Below are 22659 nucleotides of genomic sequence, written 5' to 3' on the forward strand. Positions count from 1 at the left end.
CCTCTCAGCGCGCCGCGATGGGCATGCAGGCCACGGGCTGTGTTGCATGGCTGGGGGGCCTCTCCATGTCTACAGCAACCGAGGCTCGCTCCGACCGCCACACCGGTCTCCTGGTCCCCGCTGCCTCTGCGGGATCGTCAGCAGCTCCTCCCGACACCTAGGGGCCAGGGCACAGGCCGCCAACCCAGCCGCCCGCGTCCTTTACTGCTGCGTGGCTAGGCCTCACCAGGCCCCGGCAATGGCGACTGCCCCGCCTCCTCCTCGACATCCCGAATTCCCGGGGCCGGACCTCACCTCCCGCGGCGAGTCCGCTCTCCGGGCTCCTCCGCCTCAACAAGGGGAACGACCGCTGCAGATCTGGTGTCGGGCGCAGGGCTTAAGCGGCCGCCCCTGGCATCCGTGCCGCTGGTGAACACAGGCCCCTGCCGCGCAGAGGTCCCGAGGCCGCTGTCCGCTGGGCTCAAAGCTCCGCCTCACCGCCGCGAAAGACAGGCTCCGTCGGGGACAGGGCAGTCCCGGGCCCCCGGGGAGTACAGCCGATTGAACTAATGGGCACTTACAGGGCTCGATAACAAAGCTGAGTAAGTGGCGGCGCCGGAGAGACGGAGACCCACGTCTTACTCCGCCGCCATCTTGGCCACGCCCCACTCTATCTGCTACTTTTAATATTTTAACTGTGATAGTGTGCTGCTTCGTGCTTTAAAAACTCAACCACTTTTCTGCTATTTGGTTTTAAGAATTATTCATTCTGCTGACTGCTATTATACTTCTGACTGCTGCTAGACATGTTTTTTTAAAAATTGTATTTAAAACAATCACTTACCCCCACTCTTCACGCATCACGGGGATTCTGTGTAGACTAGGCCGCCATTTTGTCGAGGGCGTGCTCTAGTCTTTGGGTGCACATTCTGCATAAATTATGCGTGCTGCGTGGTCGCGCAGCGGACGCGCCGCTGGAGCGCCTAAAGCAAACCCGTCTGCGCCAGCCAGCGGCCCGGAAGGGGCCAGCGCCAGCAACGCTGCCCGTGCTTCCTCCAAGGTGCTGCATGGCCGTTTAGTTTATAGCCGAGTAGACCTGCTAGCTTTAAATTTCTCACACGCTAACTGTGAGGGACACTGGCCGACCCTTGATAATCGGAGGAGGTGTGAGAACTGCAAGTTTAGTTTCTGCCCCGTGTTGAGAGACTGTATCCCTCCTGCAGGTCCTCCCACAAATACCCGGAAAGGCAAACATATACATGCAGCACTAATTAACGCCCGCTCATTTGTTAAACATGCCCCAGATATATTTGAGCTCCTCTCAGATGAGCAGCTCGATATTTTAGTTGTGACTGAAACTTGGCTGTCTGATTTTTCCTCTCCAGTTATTGCGCTGGCTATTCCTGGGGGCTATAACATAGTGAGAGCAGATCGTAAAGGAGCTAGAGAGGGTGGAATTGCTGTAGTGTTTCGGGACACGCAGATGCTCACCCGTGAAGACACTATGAGCATTGGTGATGAAGAGGCTCTCTACTTCCACATTGTCATATCCCCACACTTAACATTAGGTGGCACACTGGTGTACAGACCGCTGGGCCCACCCGGAGCCTTCTGGAAATCCCTGGATGAGGTGATTGTTCCTAGGGCCCTCCGTTTTTCGAGCTTTCTGCTTCTCGGAGATTTTAATATCCATTTAGACTGTTTAGAGGCCAGCGATACCAGAGAATTCTATGACTCGCTGGATATGGCACAACTTACCCAATGGATGAACTCTCCGTCTCACTGCGGTGGGCACATCTTACTCTAACTTTCCATTATCTATCACGGAACCTCTACAAGTGTCCAGTTCTGATCACTTTTTGTTACAGTTCTCTTGGTCGGTGGCGTCTTCTCCCTTATCTCAGGAACCTCCTCAAGGGAGACCCTTGCCAAAAATTGATTCAGTCGCTCTTTGCAAGGTTCTGTTGGACATATGTCCCACTCCCTCTATAAATCTGCCTAGTACGTGGGAGAGTTTTAACAACTGGATTTCTCAAGCAATTGAATCTCTTACTCCGCCTCATCGGAACAGACGAGCAAGAAGGGCCCCTTAAAAACCATGGTATTCCAGTAGGCTCAGGGAACTGAAACAGTCCTGCAAATCACTGGAACACAGCTGGGGACTGGCCTACTGCCCTCTGGCCAAAATTGCGCTAAGGAAGGACAAGCGGGTCTATTACGCTGCTATCAGGGAGGCTACAAGCTACTTTTACATGGAATGCATTGCCAATTCTAAAAATAACTTTAAGGAAATGTTCGCTATTGTCCAGAGTTACTTAATGCCCAAAGCCGAACGCACTGTACTTACTGTCTCCACGGAATGGTGTGAGAAGCTATCAAGTTTTTTTATTGAGAAAATACAGGCCATTCAGGACAGTCTGGGTTCCAACTCGCTCGGGCAAGATAAGTCTGTCAGTCCGTTTACCCCCACCAGCCTCCCTCCTGACCGGGTTTTCATCTATTGCCCTCCCTGATACGCTTTCCATTCTTAAATCACTTAAATCAGGCTCACCGTCGGACCAGTGTCACACTAGACTTCTTGCCGAGGCAGCGGAGGTGGTTAACCCTGAGGTGAATACCATCATCAATTTTTCCCTTCACACTGCGACTGTCCCTCTAGATTGGAAACAGGCTAAACTGTTACCGCTCTTGAAAAAACCTTCCCTCAATCACAACACTCTTGCTACCTACAGACCTATTTCCCTTCTGCCGGCTGTGGCAAAGGTATTCGAGAAAGAAGTTTTTAACCAACTTTCTGTCTTCGTAGAGGCATCTGGCGCTCTCCACCCAGCTCAATCTGGATTCAGGGCATCCTATAGTACGGAGACGGCCTTAGTTGAAATATCTGAGGCAACGGGGGAATGCCTTGATGCAGGCGGCAGACCGGCTCTAATTCTGTTGGACCTCTCAGCCGCCTTTGACATGGTGCCCCATCATCTCCTGCTTGCTCGCCTATCAAGTATTGGGATCTCTGTCCAGTCCTGGGATTGGCTTAAATTCTTTTTAGAGGATAGGACTCAACCGGTGTGGCAGCCCCCGTTCTTTTCAGCCCCCAGACAGGTGACTACGGGAGTGCCGCAGGGGTCCACTTTGAGCCCCCTGTTCTTTAACATCTATGTCACCCCCCTGATTTATTTAGCTGAGGAGCTGGGAGAAAAGATAATTTCCTACGCGGACGATACCCAGCTCCTCTTCACAGGGAAGAAAAATGATCTGGGCCCGGCTAAAGCGAAAGAATGTCTCTCTGCTGTTTTTAAATGACTTGCACTGGCGCAGTTGAAGTGCAACGAAGACAAGTCCGAGGATCTCCTGTATGGATCCTTTCCCCTGCATTTTAGGGAAACTATCTGGCCTACTGATTACACCCTCCCTAATTCTGTCGGCAACCCTGCTAAGAACCTGGGGGTTTGGTTTAGCGAAGACCTCAGATTTTCTATGCAGATTAATAAACTGGCGGGAGTGTGCTTTGGCACGCTGAAATCTCTTAGGACGTTTTTTCCCCTGTTGACCCGACCACCTAAGGAAATGGTGACCCGTGCTCTCATTCTATCGCGTATCGACTATGCAATGCCTTATACATTGGCCTGCCCGGTTACCATCTTAGAAGACTGCAAACTATTCAGAATGCGGCAGCTAGGGTACTGCTTGGAATCCCAGGTAGATCAAGCATGAAGCTACATATCCGGGACCTCCACTGGCTCCCTGTGGCCCACCGGGTTCAGTTCAAAGCTCTCACTTTGGCACATGGAGCGCTGCATGGCACTGGCCCAATCTATCTTAGGAGACGTTTCTCCTACGTTCCACAAAGGCAGTTATGCTCCGCTGCTCACCGTCTGACAGTTATCCCCCCTTTCCGGATCACCCGGATGGGAGGCGGCTCCCTTTCTTTTAAGGCTACTGTAGCCTGGAATGCCCTGCCGATGCAACTGCGTAACATTCAAGACACTAGAGTGTTTAAAAACAGCTTAAAACCCTCCTTTTCAACTATCTCTTGTTGTGTTTTTCCTCCATCTCCTTTTACTAGCATTTCGCTCCGGGACACTCTTGAGTACCCGTGCTCGCTATAAATGTAGTATAACATAACATAACACTTGAATAGGCAACATTCCAGGAGATAGAACGGGTGGGGGGCGGTATGTGTTGAAGGGAGTGGCTGCTGTAAGGCAATGATACATATGTAGTACCTCCTCCGCAAAGCTCTGAATTAAGCAGCTTTTAGAATTTGTTTCTGGTCTCAATACTATGTGACACAGTACCTTCAGGTTCGTAATAAAAGAAGCTATTTGTGAGCAACATTGGAGCTACCACAAAGATAACTTTATGCCTTTTTTAAAAAGAAGCCTTTATTGATTTTATGGAGATTACACATACAAAGCATACTATAAGGGGTATTTTACAGAATGTCAATGTCCTATTTTCCCCATCAGCTTCTAAATAGAGAACAAACTACCTGTCGCTCATGAGGAAATTATGAATAGGAGCCATAGACAGAGATGCAGGGTGACAGTGCTGCATTCGCAGCAGACAAAGATTAAAGTGAACAGTATAACTTTATGCCTTATTTGTATTTTAGCTCCTTGACGGTGTCTACAGTCCTATATTAGATGCAACTTTTGTTATGGTGGCCAGGGACCCAGAAAATACGAGGTACGTTTACATGTTCTGAATTAATACTAAGAATTTAAAATTGTCCATAATTCTAGTCTTTCAGAAAACGTATAATTTTTCACAAGTTTATTTCTTCCCAAAATAATAGTGAAGCTTTAGAAATAAAGGCCTGTTAGGGGAGGGGTGCATACATTAAAAGGAAGGCCAACATATTAGGGGAAGAATCAAATCATGGTATATTGTTATCACGTGGCCAAGCATTAAGAAATTATAATATGTTTAGTCAGAGTGCACATGTTTATTTTCAGCCTCTAATACATCACACATTGCTCTCCAGCTTTCTAGTTCCTCAGTGTAGCATCCGTACATACCAAGGACATTCGAATATCCTTAATCAATGACCATTCTTGGAAGTCTTTACACTATAGCTCAAAAACAGAACTGGGTCTTTTGTTTGTCTCCAGTGTATGGCTTTGCACCTTTTGGCCAGTATGATCCACTTGGGCGTGGCACCGAACCGTGCCAGTGCACGCTTTGGGTGTTTTATTCTCTCTTGTTTTGGAATTGATATTCTGGATCCTTTGGTACGGTCTCTTCTGACACCCTGTGTATTCTTCAGGCCGCTGTCTCCTAGCTGCCCAGCATTATTTCCTTACTCATTAATTGTTTTAGCAAAGTGAATTTTATATTTGGAGTGTACTCCCCCCTCCTTCATGTGGCAATATCCACTGTTAGTTTTTTTTTTAGTTTTACCATGTTATTGGCCTTGTTTTTATTCATATTGGTTACCCTTATCTGGAGTCTTTAAGTGTCATAGATGCTTTCTTTGCTCAGATAACCCGTCCTCATACAGATGATGACCCTTGACCTAATGTCTGTGTCAAAAACCTGTAGACATATAGGTATACTGTATATATGTAAATGCTGAGGGTGGAATTTTAACTATGTTGACAAGTGAACAAATGAACACTGCAATTTGTATGCCTGTTGCTCTCTCTGTTTTTGATAAAAGTTTGGGCTTTTTATCTTTCTCATTGGCACAGTTTACCACTTTTGACACTAAGAAATTCTGCAAAATATGACTACATGATACTTGTCTAAGTCCAATTTTAATCTATGTGTTTTCAGTACATCTTTCTTGCCTAGACGGTCATTATTATTTTTCTTGAATTGCTTTTTGGTTTTATCATATGATTCACCGTACTCTCTCGAGGTGTAACCATTTCATCCTTGGGTGGGGGCTTGCCCATATGAGCCTAATAAAAAGGGTATTCAGTTCCTAGAATAGTGTCCCGGCTAGCAAACAGTTATTGCCATGAAAAAAGTACAGCAATACAGTGATGAATGGAATGCGTGAATTAATCTGAGCCACTGGCAATTGCTGTTGGTCGCTTCCAGTCTATGTGTTTTCACCCACCATGCTATTTCACAGGGGGCTGCCTTATGCAGATCAGTATTGACCCTGCTCCTCATGGAAGCAGTCCATGTTGAACCTCCAAATAAGGTCTGGAATACAGCCCGAGTAATTGCCAGAAGCTGAGATTAATTCAAGCATTTAATCTCCTGTTTTTAACAGAGACCTGGTTTACGCCGGAATCTGTATCTGAGCCTCATGGTTAAACTATGAAGCAGTATAATATTGTGAAAATGCCCTCTTTAAAATCATACTCCATTGCAATTTCACACTATCTGGACTGCTAATCTAGCGTCGATTGTGGTCCCTCTAAAGCATTCAGGGAAGCTTTGGTGAATCTAGTCACCACACCGGCTATCAAGTCTGCCAATTTGAACATTGTGGGGGATCTTAACCACCACTTAAAAGACCGCCATAACAATGAGATCGCTGATCTCTTAGCAGATTTTGCGGCCTGCCAGCTGGTACTATGTGTCCTGAGTTCTACGCACTTAGCTGGGCATCTTTTAGACTGTGTATTCTCAAATGTACCCTTGATGAAGGTTCATCACCCTTTCCCTACGTCCTGATTGGGCCACTTCTTAACTTCTATGTGGCTACAAGGTAGAGGCCCACCACAGCATGTTCGATCCCATACTGAAACACCCATGCCATAAACTAGATGCAGACCCCTTCTGTGACTTTCTTCTAACGCAGAGGCCCCAGTTGCCTCCTAATATAGAAACAACTAACAGCCTTTTTCCCTGTGTGGCTCATGCCGGCTCTTGACAGCTGCATTACCAGCATACTTACCCACAGTAAAAGAATTCTCACTAGTCCATTATTTAACAAGTCTGTGACCCTTGCTAAAAATAAACTGCAAGGTGTTGGAGCGTGCATGGAGACGCTCCTACAATCCAAACCTAAAAATTCAATATCAGGCGTCAATTAAAGCTTACCACAAGTTAATACAGAAGTCCGGGGTGGATTATTTTGCTTTCAAAATTAAAAGTAGCAGTAACCCTGTGAAAAGCATCTTATTCCTTCTTAAAGATTTGCCTAAACCCACCACCACGGTGGCCGAACCTACCATCACCTCGAATTCTTAGTGCAATGATCTAGCTAACTATTTCATTAATAAGGTAGAGATTGCTACAAAAACTTCCCCGCAATGAAGGGTTTTGCAAGTCGTAAGGCACAAACATGCCCCACAGACCTCTCACTACTTTTCTTCCCTTTACTGTCTCAGGCGGCGGTACGCACGCTTAGCAGCAAAATCAAATCTGGCTCACCAGCGATCCACTGAAACCTGACCAGTTTCCGAAATTTCAGAAATACGTTTACCATTCTACAGTGAGCTGATTAACCTGTCATTGTCTACAGCGACGGTACCTGCCCCATGGACGCACGCTACAGTCATTCCGCTGCTGAAAAAACCCTCTTCTAATATATCTAAGCCAGAAAACTTGAATTCTATTTCCCTGCTCGCCTTCTTGGCTAAAGCTGCTGAATCTTATGTAAACTTCATTCTGAGCAAATACGTGGAGTCAATGAAATTCTGGATTCTTCCCAGAATGGTTTTAGACCACACCATAGCACTGAATCCGCTTTGCTGGCAGTTACGGAACATCTGCGGGACTAGCTTGACGAGGGAAACACCTTCGCCCTGATCCTACTCGACCTAAGCCCTGCGTTTGATACAGTATCACATGGGATCCTGCTGCGGCACTTACAGGAGATGGGTATCGGAGGTAATGCTTTGGCCTGGTTGTCGTCATTTCTTGCTGGAAGATCTTTCCAGGTTATCGATCTAAAGAGTACGCAGTACGTCATGGAGTGCCCCAAGGATCGGCGCGGAGCCCAGCGCTTTTTAATATCTATGTACAAATCCTGGTGGTGGTAGCAAGAGACAGAGGGCTGTCTTTAGTATCCAATGCTGATGACACTGCGCTTGTGATCTACTTCTCTAAGAACTCTGACCATAATCTTGCCAAATTTTATGATGACTTGGTGGCTGAAATTCTTCTTCTAGAAAGAGATACTCACTTTTGGGGTGAGCAGTGGTGGCCCACCTCGCTTGGTGGGTCTTAAAAAATCTTGGGGTCTGGGTCGACAGTGCTCTAAGGGCAGACAAAAGCTGTTGCAGGTGTCTGCTTTGGTCTCTTACGAGGACTGAAGCCACTGCTAGGGTTCTTCGACCCACAACCCTGCCAGATCATTATCAAGTCCTCTACACTGTCGAGACCGGATATTGTAACTCTTTGTATCTGGGCGCTAACAAATCTGGAATCCAACGATTACAGAGGGTTCAAAATGCTGCAGTGCAGGCTCTTTTCGCACTCCCTAAAGCTTGCTCGGTGTCAAAACTAATTCTCAGATTGCACTGGCTCCCGGTGGACAAGAGAATCCACTTCAAGACTCTGTGAATTGCTCACAGAATCCTCACCTCTCAAGCGTCCCCGATCCTTTCTAATTTTCTATCTTTGTATGTCCCACGCCGTGAGTTGCGCTTTGCAACCTTCACCTGGTGTGTTTTCCCTGAGTCAGAAGAGCAAGAGCTGGAGGGCGCTTGTTCCGTGCGATGACATCGGCCCTGTGGAACGGGCTCCCTGTGACCATCAGGAACATTCAGAACCATTGGGCCTTCAGAAAGGCTGTGAAGACCTGGCGCTTTCCGACATAGTTTACCCAGTCCTATCACTTTTCCGCAAATATGTCCCTGAAACTTGCGCTGGGAAGCCCCGGTGCTGGGGCAGCCATGCGCTCTACAAATTACATAAAATAACATCTATTGTTCTAAAATTAATTAATAACAGATTCCAATATTCCTCTCCTTTGAATATTAAATAATGTAAATATACTGATTCATTGAAGAACTTTAACGTTCTGATGCTGATAATATTCACCACAAAAGTCACTATCCCGCCTTTTGCTTGCCTGCTCTAGCTGGAACCGCTGGGGTTTGATAAGTTCTAAAACCATCCATCGATATTGGTCCTGTCTCCCAAGTTTCTTGGAACCAGATAATATCATATCATATTTATTTATTTTGTTTTGCCACTCTGTTACAGCCCTCTTATGACTGAAACCTGCTATATTCCATGAGATTAACCTAATTTCCTACAGTCCATCGTTTCCCTTCTCAGTCTCACTATGTTTACTATCATTGACTCTAGCGTTGACCGTCTCCTGAAGTCAGTTGCATTCCTCTAAGCTCTCTAATGGGGCACACCTATTTCTGGTAATTATCCCATTAGGCCCTCTCTGAGATATTGTCTCCCTCTGGGCACATGTCAAGTTGTCTCTTGCACCAGGCTCAATCCTACAAACCACATGCGGTTTGTAAAATAATACTAACAGTAAGGCGTATATCTACGTTCCCATCGAAGGTGCAATAGGTAAGCATTCTAACAAGTCCCTCACCAATTCTTGAGTGCTAAAAATTTATCACAATGCAGTCCCCTGATATAGATTTCAGCGATGGTCCAACCCAAGGGATTCTCCATACTATAATAATGTGCCTGTGTATAAATGTGCCCATTCTGCCAAACGTAATCAACCAGTGTAATACTTTCCCCATGAGTTGCTCTGTAGTTTTGTATTGGGATTTCCTGAATTCCAGAGCATTTACTAAAATGAGCATCAACGGACTAGCTTCCAGTGGAAGAGAAAGGGTCTGCAAACTGTTTATCTCCCCATCCCCTCATGCATTATTACCCCTCATCTCCCAGTCTCTTGACTAAACACTTGTTTCTCCGCTCCCAAGTTGTGCTTTAGTTCCTTGCATTACTTTGGGTGTCCAGCTACTCTGGGTGTTGGAAGGAGTGGGTATTGACTGGTTATTTATATGATCTTACCCCTCCATCAATGTATATCTTTCTTCAGATGACAACAAATCCCTGTTCTGGCCCACTGGTTGTACGCATGTTTGTTGTGGGTAATTCATCCAGGTTTGGGCCAGATGGTTTTAAGGTGGGGTTTAAAGCCCATGGTGCCTCAGTGCAAGTATTGGCAGGCCCAGAATTATGTAGTGACTCTCCCTTCTCGATTAGTGTCACTAGTCGCTGCTCTAAGGCTTTTATGTGTATTATTAGAGGCTGGATCGCATTTAATATATTCTGTTCTAACTGTGTGTGTATTTCCTGGGCATTTTCATTTGAGGGGCCCTGAGTGTAAACCTGGTTAGTTACAGTAGACATCGCTTTCAAATGCCTCAGTTTTATGAAGTGCTGTTGTCTAGTCCCTCCTCTCTTCTTTTTGACTGATGGTTCCTTTGGTGAGACAGCACTGCACTATTATTTAAACCCCCTGGAGGAGGATCTGGCAAAACATGTCCCAGGGGGTCAGTGGTTAGGTTGCTCGGGGGTCAGTCGTTAATGATGACTCTATTATTAAGTTCTTCCAGGGACAGTCTATGTTCTGTCAGTTCAATCTCATTAGACAGTACATTAGCAGCCCTTACTAGAAAGGGATCAAGTGGTGTGATATTTTCCCCTCCTGCTTCCACTTGTTTGGTCTTTCTTTTTTTCATAGTGGTATATTAGTAAGTACCAGGACCTCGTTGTTAGTGGCGTGGCCCAGACCAGCCTCTTCCAGGCTCTGTTAGGCGTGGACGGGCCTGCCCTTGCCCCTGGCGCGGCCCGTACCATGAGACCGCTCCACGCTTACGGACGCAAGCAGGGCGTGGACTTCAGTGGGGGCTGCTGGATGTTGTGGTCGTCTCCTGGATGTCACCCCGAGCTGGCAAAAGCTGGCAGAGTCTTGCATTGGCGGTTAGCTGTCAATTTCCACATGGAGACCCTAGCCTTAAATCTCGCCATGAATATTGCACACAAAGCGGGGAGTGATCTGACAGGAACCAACCCAAATAGTAGAAGTCTGAGCACCTATTGGAGACACTCTGATTAACCAATATCAATATATAATCTGAGATAAAGTGGGTTATTGAATGAGGGGTGTGAAATCCTACTCAAGTAGCAACCACATTTCTTTTCAAGGTGAGGCACAAGAAAACATGAAATTAACATGTGCTAATCCCTCTGGTAGCTTGGCTCTAGCAGTCGAGCTTAGCTTGGAGCAAATGTGTAAAATATTTATGCAGCAGTTCAAACAGTAATAAGGGGAAAACACAACACAAGATAAATCCCACATCAATGTAGGAAAACGTAGCAAAATGTAATAAATAAATCAAGACCAAAACGTCAAAAATCCAATCAGTAGAACCTGTGATATGCAGTTTAATTATTTAATTGAAAATAGCACCAAAAAGCCCAAAGTGCCATTTGCAGCAATCTGGTCATGCGAGACTAGGAGAAAGTCACAAGTTAAGTATGACCGTGATGGAGCGCGGGTCAGATACAGCGACCAGGAAAACAACAAATGGGCAAATGTTTTCACCCTATATGGGAATATCCATTTATATGAAGGGTTTGGTGTACTGTTTGTGATACCTTATCCCTGTTGGTGGGGCGGCTGGTGGTACCTGAACCCAAAAATTGTGAAATTGGGACTAATGGACAATTGGGGTGGCAGCAGATACACTAGACTGCTGGTGGCGGTGGGTCTCATACTTGCAAAAGGGACATCGCTAGACATTGGAGAGCGACAGATTACAGACCTAATCTCCCTCATTAAATCGGGATTCTCCACTGACCCCTGTCCACCTTAAGTTTTGAAACTAATCCCCGATCTAATAGCCCCCAACCTTTCAAATATTTGCAATGCTATGTTCAGAACAGGCAACTATCCGTCCATATGGAAAAAGGCCATTATCAAGCCTCTGCTTAAAAAGCACAATCTTGACCCTACAGATACAAAAAAACTATAGGCCCATCACAAGCCTTCCATTCCCAGCAAAAATCTTCGAAAGAATCATGACTCAATGGCTCAATATATTGAAAAGAATAATTTACTGGATGATACGCAATTTGGCTTTCGTAAGGGCCACGGAACCGAGATAGCCCTCATTAAAGCATCAGAAGGAATCAGGACGATACTAGACCAAGGTGGTGTCGCTGTCCTGGTGCTGCTGGATCTATCAGCAGCATTTGACATGGTCGACCATGCCACTTTGATCGACCGTGTTTCAACCATCGGTATCAGGCACAGGGCTAAAGCCCTCTTAGCCTCTTTTCATTCTAACCGCACCCAACTAGTGAGTCTTGGCACTTTCAACTCCCCATCATTTACCCTCCCGTGTGGTGTGCCACAAGGATCATCTCTGAGTCCGACATTATTTAACATCTATGTGTCGGACTTGGCCAGAGTCATCAAAGCACGCGGGATAGGTCTCATATCTTACGCTGATGACACACAATTGTTGCTTGCAGTACATAATGAGGAGCAGTCTCGGCCAATTTTCAGGATGGAATGGTGGCCATCAGCACGTGGATGGCTAACAATTGCCTAAAATTAAACTAGGAAAAAACAGAGGTGATAATTTTTAGCAATCTCTCCCCGGGTTGGTCCCCCCATTTGGTGGCCTACCAAACTGGGACTACCTCCATCCCCTGTATCAAAGGTCAGAAATGTGGGTGTCACATTTGACTACAAGTTGTCCTTTGCACCTTATGTCAACACTGTTGTATCATCGTCCTTTTACATACTGAGGATGATAAAAAAACTCTTTCCATTCCTTCAATTTATGGCTGGAAAAACCCTCGTCAGTACTTTAGTAATGTCAAAACTTGACTATTGCAACGGTTTCTTCATGAATGCACAAAATAAGGTCCTCAACAAATACAGCTGGTGCAGAACTCAGCTGCCAGGATTCTATCAGGCACCCCTAAGTACAAATCGATCTCAAAGGTGTTGCGACAGGTCCATTGGCTACCTGTAAGAAGTTGAATCAGATTCAAGGCCCTCTGCATCGCCTATAAGGCCATGCGCAACATTGGACCTAAGTTCTTGAAGGAAGCTCTTGGTGCCTACACCCCCAATAGATCCTTACGCTCATCAACCTCGAATCTGCTGAGGGTCCCTCGTACTTAGAAAGTTTCATGGGGGGGATGTCACCACCGGCAAACTGTGGAATACACTCCCTCTCCATATCAAGACTAGCCCGACCTTGCTTGCTTTCAGGCTGCTACACAGCCTAGGCTTTTCGATAAACTACTCAAAATCGCATCTACAACCATCTACAACCATCCCACACACAACAATATCTGGGAGCTACTATAGACACCTCAGTAGCAAAGGCTTATCCAAACTCAGCAAGGATAACCAGCATGCAGATGCTCATTCGCAAATTCCTGCCACAACACTCTTTGCCAGCTCGAGTCTTCATGCAGCTCATAGGCATGATGGGGTCGTGCATATTCATTGTCCCCCATGCCCGACTACAAATGCGCCCATTACAAGAATGCCTAGTACGGCAATGGAACCAAGCTCAAGGACAACTAAAAGACCTAGTGTTGGTAGACAGTCGCGCTTACAACTCTCTGCAGTGGTGGAACCCACAAAACCTTTCCAAGGGGCGACTGTTCCAAGAGCAGGTTCCACAACTAGTACTAACAACGGACGCATCACTGACAGGTTGGGGAGCCCATCTACTTCAATACACAGTACAAGGGCTCTGGACAATCAAACAAAAGAAACTGCATATCAACCAACTAGAGTTGCTGGCAATATTCCTAGCTCTAAAAGCGTTCCAAAAATACCTGTACAGCAAGACTGTGTTGATCCGGACGGACAACATGACAGCCATGTACTATATCCAGAAGCAGGGAGGGACACACTCCCCACAGCTATCCCACTTAGCACAGAGCATATGGAAGTGGGCAATTCCAAAAGACATCTTTCTCCTGGCAGAATTCCTCCCAGGGAAAGACAATCAAATAGCGGATCTGCTCAGCAGACACAGCCAACAAATTCACAAATGGGAGATTCACCCCCAAGTTCTCCAGCCATTCTTCGAACAGTGGGGGCACCCAGAAATAGACCTGTTTGCCACAAACCAAAACTCAAAATGCCGGTACTTTGCCGCCAGATTCCCACATCCGCTGTCAAAGGCAATGCGATATGGATGAACTGGTCAGGCAGATTTGCGTACGCTGTTCCCCCAGCACCACTGATCCCGCTGGTGACACGCAAACTGCGGCAACAATCACTCACACTAATCCTAGTTGCTCCCACATGGGCGAGACAGCCGTGGTACATGACGTTCTTGGAACTTTCAGTAGTTCCTCATCAAAGGCTGCGCCTCGCACCCCATCTTCTAACTCAGAAGCATGGAGAAATCAGACACCCAGATCCCAATCAGATGAACCTAGCGATCTGGCTCCTGAAGTCTTAGAATTTGGATACCTTAACTTGCCTCCAGACTGTATGAACATCATTAAGGAGGCAAGACGACCGACCACTAGAGCATGCTATGCAGCTAAATGGAAGAGATTTGTTATTTACTGCAACAATAACCAAATCAACCCATTAGATGCTTCCACTCAGAACATTATATGTTACCTACTGCATCTTCAAAGATGCAACCTAGCCTACTCTTCAATAAGACTACACCTTGCTGCTATAGCAGCATACCTTCAAAACAGACAACACCTTTCACTGTTTAGAGTACCAGCAATCAAGGCTTTTATGGAGGGTCTTAAAAGGGTGATTCCTCCAAGGCACCTACCTTCCCCAGTATGGAACCTAAATATACTACTTACCAGACTCATGGGCCCTCCTTTCGAACCTTTACACTCATGCGAATTGCAATTTCTAACATGGAAGGTGGCCTTCTTGATTGCCATTACCTCACTCAGGCGAGTTAGTGAGCTACAAGCATTAACAATTCAAGAAGCATTCATGCAAATACATGCTAACAAGGTAGTTCTTAGAACAAACCCTAAATTTATGCCAAAAGTCGTTTCAACTTTCCATATCAATCAGTCAATAGAAATGCCGGTGTTCTTCCAAAATCCACAGTCAGTAGCGGAAAGAGCGCTACACACACTGGACGTAAAGAGAGCTCTGCTTTATTATGTGGACAGAACGAAATCATTTAGGAAAACATAGCAATTCTTTGTTGCTTTTTCACCACAACATAAGGGGAATCTCATATCAAAGTCAGGAATAGCCAGATGGATAGTTAAATGCATTCAAATTTGTTATCAAAAGGCAAAACGCACTTTAACCGTACCCCCAAGAGCACACTCTACAAGGAAAATGGGGGCATCCATGGCTTTCCTAGTAAATATCCCACTTGAGGACATATGTAGAGCAGCCACATGGACTACCATACACACTTTCACAAAACACTACTGTGTAGACGTACAAGCAAAGCAGCAAGCTGCTGTAGGTCAGGCTTTCCTCAAAACTCTCTTTCAAACTGCTGCAGCTGGCACAGGTAACCACCGTTAGAGGAGATACTGCTATACAGTCTATGCACAGATATGAATTCAGCAGCCCACATGCCTCGAACGGAATATGCTACTTACCAGTATGCATCTGTTCTTGGCATGTAGGGCTGCTGACATTCATATCGCCCGCCCTCCTCCCCGGTGCCTGTCGCAGCTGCAGCATTATCTTTCGCATGGACATCTCTTACTTTATTATCTCCATCTCTGCCACAATGGCAAAAAACAATCTGAGGATGGAGAAGATGCCCATGCGCACTGTAGACCAGGGGAGGAGTTACCTATCTCGTGATACTTCGAAGACTCTTCCAGGACAACAAGGTGCAATCATCCGGACCCAACACTAGGCGGCGATCTATGCACAGATATGAATGTCAGCAGCCCTACATGCCAAGAACAGATGCATACTGGTAAGTAGCATATTCATTTCCGTGATGGGGCTATATATATACACACACACTTGGCTGTATGATCGGGTGTTGTGTGATATATGCTCTATATATTGCAAAGCTCAGAATGTCAAAAATACTAAACAAGGGGCGGCTTTTAGGGGATGCAATTAAAGGAATAGCAGTGTGTTAAAGCAGAAAAATGGTATAGTGGAAGTAGCTGTTGGACCCAGGAATCCCGGCCAGACTGAGGATTCAAAAGAAAGATAAACTCTTTATTTTCTCCCGCGTAGCGACCGATGTGGAATTCTTGGTGTGCAAAATTCCATTTAGTACTATAAGTTACATTATAATACCTCTCTCTCTCTCTATCCTATTGTTTAAATACAAGTGCTTCAATCTGCTAAAGTCTCCATAGTGAAGCTGGAAGCTAAGAATGATGATACCTTTGGGGGTGTACAGTACTTAACGTTTATCACTCTTAAATGTATCTGAAAAAAGCAAAAGGTTAAGAATTTAAAAGGTTAAGTATTTTGTTTACATTGATATGTGATAACTAATAAAACATGCATTAGCAAAACCAGTAGCTCTGGGTTTAATATGCTAACGCATATAGTGCTAGCAAATAAAAACGAGACACACAAGAGAGAACCAGCCATGGTTGGAAAGTAGTCCCTCATGCCGTTCAGGGTAAGCACTCAAATTGAGGTGGAAGAATGCACTGAAACAGCCAATAGCATTAGGTCAGTGATAAATACTCCACTAGGCTAAGCCAAGATATGATTGACAGTCTCAAGCCAGTGTCTGGAAAAAGGCTGTTCAAAGAAAGCTGTTCAAAATGTTTGAAAGGGGCGGACCCGAAGTTCACTCTATGTATCTGTTAGTAATAGGTCTGTTTAACAGCTATACTGTCAAAACCCATACTAAAAAAAGATGTAATAAAAGAGAGATCCTACAGGCTAAACTGCAAACTGTTTTCCTGAATATTGTTTGCGGAAATTCAAGTCTGAATTTATGATACTGCAGTATTCAACCTGTGAGCACTTATAAAACAAGTTTTTATGTTCCGCTGCATCATCCATAATTTCTCCTAAATAAGAAAGATGCTCCCTTATACAGCATACCTCTTTTTCTTGTACTTGTTTGATCTAGTCAATAAAGACAAACTTAGTTCAAATTGGAAACCATGAAAATTGATGAAATTATCATTGTAGTCACAATGACTTTATACTCAAAAACCTGGGGCCAAGTAAGGATCAACCATAAAAGCAAATTAAGTGCAAACTTCAGTCCATTAAGGTGAGTATAGCTGGGATGCTTGCTAGGCCCAACCCTATTCTCTCTAAACGTCACTAATTTGTACAAATCATCGCATGGTAGGACATTCCCAAGATCGAGCCTTAAAAATGTCCTGGGTTCTGCATACTGTTAACATTTACTTGATCCCCATTACTATGACTGCTTTAGGGTCATATCCAAAAGCCTTCAATATTTATTGTGAACAGAACTACCCCAGAATCTGCTGGAGAGGGTAAAAAGTCATGATATCTAGGCTATTCAACTTCAATAACGTGCTAAATCAAATATACCATTGAAAATGCGAACACCTCATGCGAGCTTGCTTCTATGCAGTCAGTACACATAGGCATGTGTGGGTGTGCGCACCTATGCACCTACCCCCAAGATGTACAGATGTAGAAGCTGTTTGATAGACAGGACATGCGCATTTTGGGATTTTATTTTTTTACTAGCATGTGCAGTGAAAGCTTTAATAAAAAATAACTAAATATTTAACAAACATATCATTTCAATAGCTGCTCAGAAGAATGTTCCTGAGGTCAGCGATATTAAATAGACAGCCAGCAAACAAATTTTGAAGAAGAGCATATATTTACAATCGGACATACACAATATTGCAACACTTTTCATTAAACAAGATAGCTTACTTGGGGCCAGATGTAGGTAAATACCATTTATCGATTCTAAAATACCGAATTTTACCGATTCGGTATTTTAGAATGGGTAAATGGTATGTAGGTATTAATTCAGTAATTTTTACAGAATCTGTAAAATTCGGTAAATACCGATTCGGTATTTACCGAATCGGTATTCCCCATTCATTCCTATGGGCCTCCGGAATGAATAGGGAATACCAATTCGGTAAATACCGAATCGGTAAGGGGGAAGACCTACAAGGGTGTCAGGGTGTCACATTGACACCCTGTTGCACCCCTGAATAGTGCATGGGTGCACATGTGGCACACATACATGCCCTAAGGGCATACTTGTCTGCCAGATGGCACTGTTAAAAAAGCACAAAATTGCTTTTTTAACGGTTTTCGTTATTTACAACCAACTTGTAACTTCGGTAATTTCGGCTGTTATTGACCGGTATTAGGGTTCCTACATCTGGCCCTTGGTCTTAAGATCAATTGGTTGAATATTTTTATCACCATTTTGCACAGCACTAAGAAAGTCAGTATTATGTACAGGGTGGTTTAAATGTGTTAAATGTATCACTGAAAGACACTGAAATATTTGAAAAATGTTGCTCTTCGGAGCAATAATAAACACATTTCTGTCTGTAGGTCAGCCTTTGTTAATCCATTGGTTCCGGAAGGCCCAGAAGAGGAAAACCTGTTCCATCAAGGAGAACGTATGTAACTTTTTGTTTTATGTGCTAACTCACTGATCTTTAGGATGGCTAATCTCCTCCTTTTTCATTACAACGTATGCGGAAGAACATCTCCTGAGGATTCCTGCAAAGATTTCACCCTGACCCTAGACAATACATCTCCAAACTCCCCTCTACCTTTCATTTTCATTCTTAAAGAATATGCTGCCATCTGAATTTCTCTGGAGGACAGCTAATAGTTTGAAATCAAATTAACTTCAATACTCAGGAATTCGAATTAAAATTTACAAGCGCATGTGGCAGAAATAAATAATTTACTAAATTTGCAGGTTGTCCGCTTCAAATAAACCAAACATTCATAATAATAGGTTTTTCAAATACACACCTTTGTTTTAAATGAAAACTGGAGAGTTGATGAGGTGATGCTTTGTGTTGTCTCCCATGTATAAAGATTTATTGAGTACTTTATTACAACAATTAGTTCCCATTGACGAAAAAGTCTTTGTAACTATCTGATTCATGAAAAAGGCAAATTTAGTGTTTTAAGGATGGCTACTAATTCAATAAGTTTAAGTAAAATTATACGACATATATTACATGTATTATATTAATATGACATGTCAAGTACATTTTTTGGATTGTCTAAAACTGATGTCCACAAATAAATATATGCATTATATTATTATTGTGAATCTGCTAAGTTAACGCAAACCTATCGTTTTTTAGTGAACAGAAAGAGAAGAGTTGCCTTCAACACTGCCTCATTGCTCAAAACGGCACCAGCTGCAGACGAAAAGAATATTGTACATGACATGTTTCTTGATACTTTGGACAAAAAGTAAGTGGTAAATACTTGAGTCGTGCTGTGTGTTATTTATTTCACATTTTTGTGCAGTGTGACACATTGCCTTAAGGAATCATTGGCCAAAGTTACAATCCAGCATGACGAAGGAGGTAATCCCCCCCCCCCCGTTTCCCCCATCCTTTATTCTTCAGTCAGATTAATTTCAGTAGCTTACTTATCACGAGCCTTCTGAAGTTCTCCTTGCAGGCTAGTAAAGTTCTAGTGTTAGGTCACTGTATCAACATTAAACTACCTGTCTGTTTTAATTGATTGATGGATGCATTGGCTGTCTGCAAGTTGCTTGTAAGGGTATGCAGAGGTGTAGGGTTTGGTTGTTTTTTTGGTTTTACTATTTCTTTACCGAGTTTTGACCAGTTAACTGACTACGAAAAATGCATCAGAGTACATTATCTCTTACATTAGAGTCCATTAACCATCTGCAGATGAACATATGTCTATCTGGTGATTCCTCCTTGGTATTCTCCCCATCCCAGCAGTATTTCTTTTTTAACCTATTTTTATATTTTGGGTAACAATACATTGAGCAACTCTTTCCATGGCATTGGGGGGGCAGATATATATATATATATATATATATATCAGCACTGCAAAAACCGGCGAAGAAGGAGGACAGACCACTTCCATACGGCAAGATGTTTTTCTTTATTAGACAAAATCCAACAGTGACGAGTTTCGGGCACGAAAGCCCTTGATGACACACGAGATATATATATACACTCGGGACTGCTCTCAGGTGCGAGGAAGGGCGGAGCCAGCTTGCATCAGCAAGCGTACTAATGAGGGACCTACAGGCAGCGTGTCATTACACTCACGGGACGCTTTGGGCGCTGAGGAAGGCAGTTAAGCTGCCGAAATGCATTCGCAATTATACCAAATAAACAAGCGTCTCCTACCTGTTCCTCCTGGGAATCTGTCTCTTTTTTTCGGGAGAGAGGTTTGTGCATCGATTCAGCGTCACCCAAGGACGCTTCACAGAGACCCCCATCGCGCTTTGGGAGTACCAGCCACACTGGGACCTTGGACTCTTGTAGTTCTTCCATGTTGCCAGCGGTAGTTGGACAGGCTGGGAGCCCGCCATCGAAACCAAGGAGGAAAGCTGGCAGTTTTGGGATTACTAATCCCATGCTGGGTAGGGCTCACTGTGGCCCATCCCCTGCCTCATGGACTCTTAGGTCGACGTGGCTGTGATGGTATTGGAGGACCGGAGGAGGCACTTGTCAGTTGGTATACCAAAGCTGGGCTGACAACACAGTATCCTGAAGGTTTCACGCTGTTCCTCGACCAGCCCGCATGACATTGTTGTAATCCAGTCATTTCCCGGCACCGAGGTTCCAGACATCCACTGAGTTGCATTCTGGGACCCGCAGTCCTGCGCTACACTCGGGACTGCTCTCAGGTGCGAGGACTTCACCAGAAGGGCGGAGCCAGCTTGCACTAGCAAGCGTACTAATGAGGGACCTACAGGCAGCGTGTCATTACACTCACGGGACGCTTTGGGCGCTGAGGAAGGCAGTTAAGCTGCCGAAATGCATTCGCAATTATACCAAATAAACAAGCGTCTCCTACCTGTTCCTCCTGGGAATCTGTCTATATATATATATATATATATGGTATGTAGCGCCAACAGCCAATATCTGTAACAGACGAGACCCAATGGTTGGTGTTTTCTCAGAGATTTATTTTGCCCAACACCAGTTTGCCACGACGCGTTTCGGCTCTCGAGGAGCCTTGATCACATGACGCAGTACACAGGCCAAATCACCATTTTTAAAGTGCACGAGTGCATAATAAACATAGAAGACATACTATATGCGTGAATGCACAACTAGTACTAACACAATTTAAGCATTTAGCAGCACTGTAACAAGAGAATAAAATTCAGTACTCATGTTGTTAAAATGTAGTGAACTTCATAATTGCTGTATAAATACATAACGTAAACCTCATTTCTTGCTATGGAGGAACCATTAGTAAAATTGCTGGACACAAAAACGCCTAGTCTGCATGCAGGGGGTCACCATATACAAAAACATGCTAATACCCCAGTTTACGTTGTTCATACAACTATATCAATGACCAGCTTGAACTCATTTTGCATAGGAGGGTATAACTTTTGCCCAATGTGAGCACACCTCACAATATTATCAACCGTTTATTTAGGATAAAACAACAATAAGATAAGATTATTAAAACACGTATAAAAATATATATATATATTCAATATACTGTATATAAATGAGTTGGTTCAATGATTAAAAGCAATATATAAATATGTAGTTTTGGTTTATAATGCCCATGTGGGCAAGACCGTCCTCTGTGCAAAATAGCTAATGGTTTCAGTGCAAATTGGTTAATTGTGCATCTACACGCATTAAAGTGCAAATAACATGAATTAACAAAAACAATTGTGCCTAAGGTAAAAAGTGATTAAAAATGTGATCATAATGATCTACCTGATGGAAAATGTGGAGGATAAGGGAATTAAGTTGATCTAATGGTAAAATAGATGGTAAGTATTTGTTCAGTATAGGACTTAGAGACAAGAACCCCATAAAGTGACACAGTTAGAGGTATGTATGGCAGTCTTCACTCTTGTTGAGCCCATTAGGCATCTTACTGTCCAGTAAGATGATGTAACGGGTCTCAAGTTTGCGTAGCAGGCCTTCCCTGTCGCCTCCCCTGCGTTGTGGTGGCACCCAATCAATAACAAAATAGGTAAGGCCCTGTGGGTTCTTTTCGTGGCCCTGTGGGTTCTTTTCGTGGACCATTACATATATATATATATATATATATATATATATATATATATATATATCCTACTGGCGGTCGCCAGTAGGTATATATAGTTAGGATTTTTTCTCTATGGGATTTTTGAAAATTCTATGTCTAATAACTTTGGCGTTTGTGGACGGAATTGGCTGAAATTTTCAGGAAAATGGCACATTTTGTTTCTGAGCAGCCCTTGAAAATTTGGGGGGGGTTCGTCAAGGGGGGGCCGAGAAAAAAGGGGGGTCCCAAAACGTGTTTTTAACATTGAGTTTTCCATAGGGCGGTTGGCCTCACTTTTAGCCCGAACGGCTGAATGGATTTGCATGAAACTTGGCAAAATTGTAGGGACTGGTAGCCCGATGTGCCTTTTGTAGGTCTCAATATATGTGCTACAGTGGATTTTGAGAAATTAACGTTTAAAAAAAGATATATATCTGTAACAGCGGACCGGGCAGCGCTCCAGGACGCGTACTTTTCGCGCAACGGAGCTTTGTGAAGCGAAGCTGATTGGTTCTCCGGCGTCTGTCAACATTCCAAACAGTCCGTAGCGGCCGCCATCTTGTCTCTCGGTAGGATCGAGAGACAAGAGGAGGCGAAAGCGAAGGGGCAAATGACCATAAGGGGGAATAGTA

At 44.2% G+C, this 22659-nt stretch overlaps 1 protein-coding gene across 2 annotated transcripts in view; it reads left to right on the forward strand.

Annotated features, from left to right (window-relative positions):
* ACOT9 (acyl-CoA thioesterase 9) overlaps positions 1-22659 on the forward strand; it is a 597782-nt gene that overhangs the window by 230337 nt on the left and 344786 nt on the right. For both annotated transcript variants that reach the window (XM_078657838.1, XM_078657840.1), the window contains 3 exons: positions 4592-4665; positions 18347-18414; positions 19120-19231. In XM_078657838.1, coding sequence (XP_078513964.1) covers positions 4592-4665; positions 18347-18414; positions 19120-19231 — 254 coding nt within the window. The remainder of the gene's footprint in view (positions 1-4591; positions 4666-18346; positions 18415-19119; positions 19232-22659) is intronic.

This window comes from Lissotriton helveticus, chromosome 8 (genome assembly GCF_964261635.1).
Source record: "Lissotriton helveticus chromosome 8, aLisHel1.1, whole genome shotgun sequence".
In the NCBI taxonomy this organism is placed as follows: domain Eukaryota; kingdom Metazoa; phylum Chordata; class Amphibia; order Caudata; family Salamandridae; genus Lissotriton; species Lissotriton helveticus.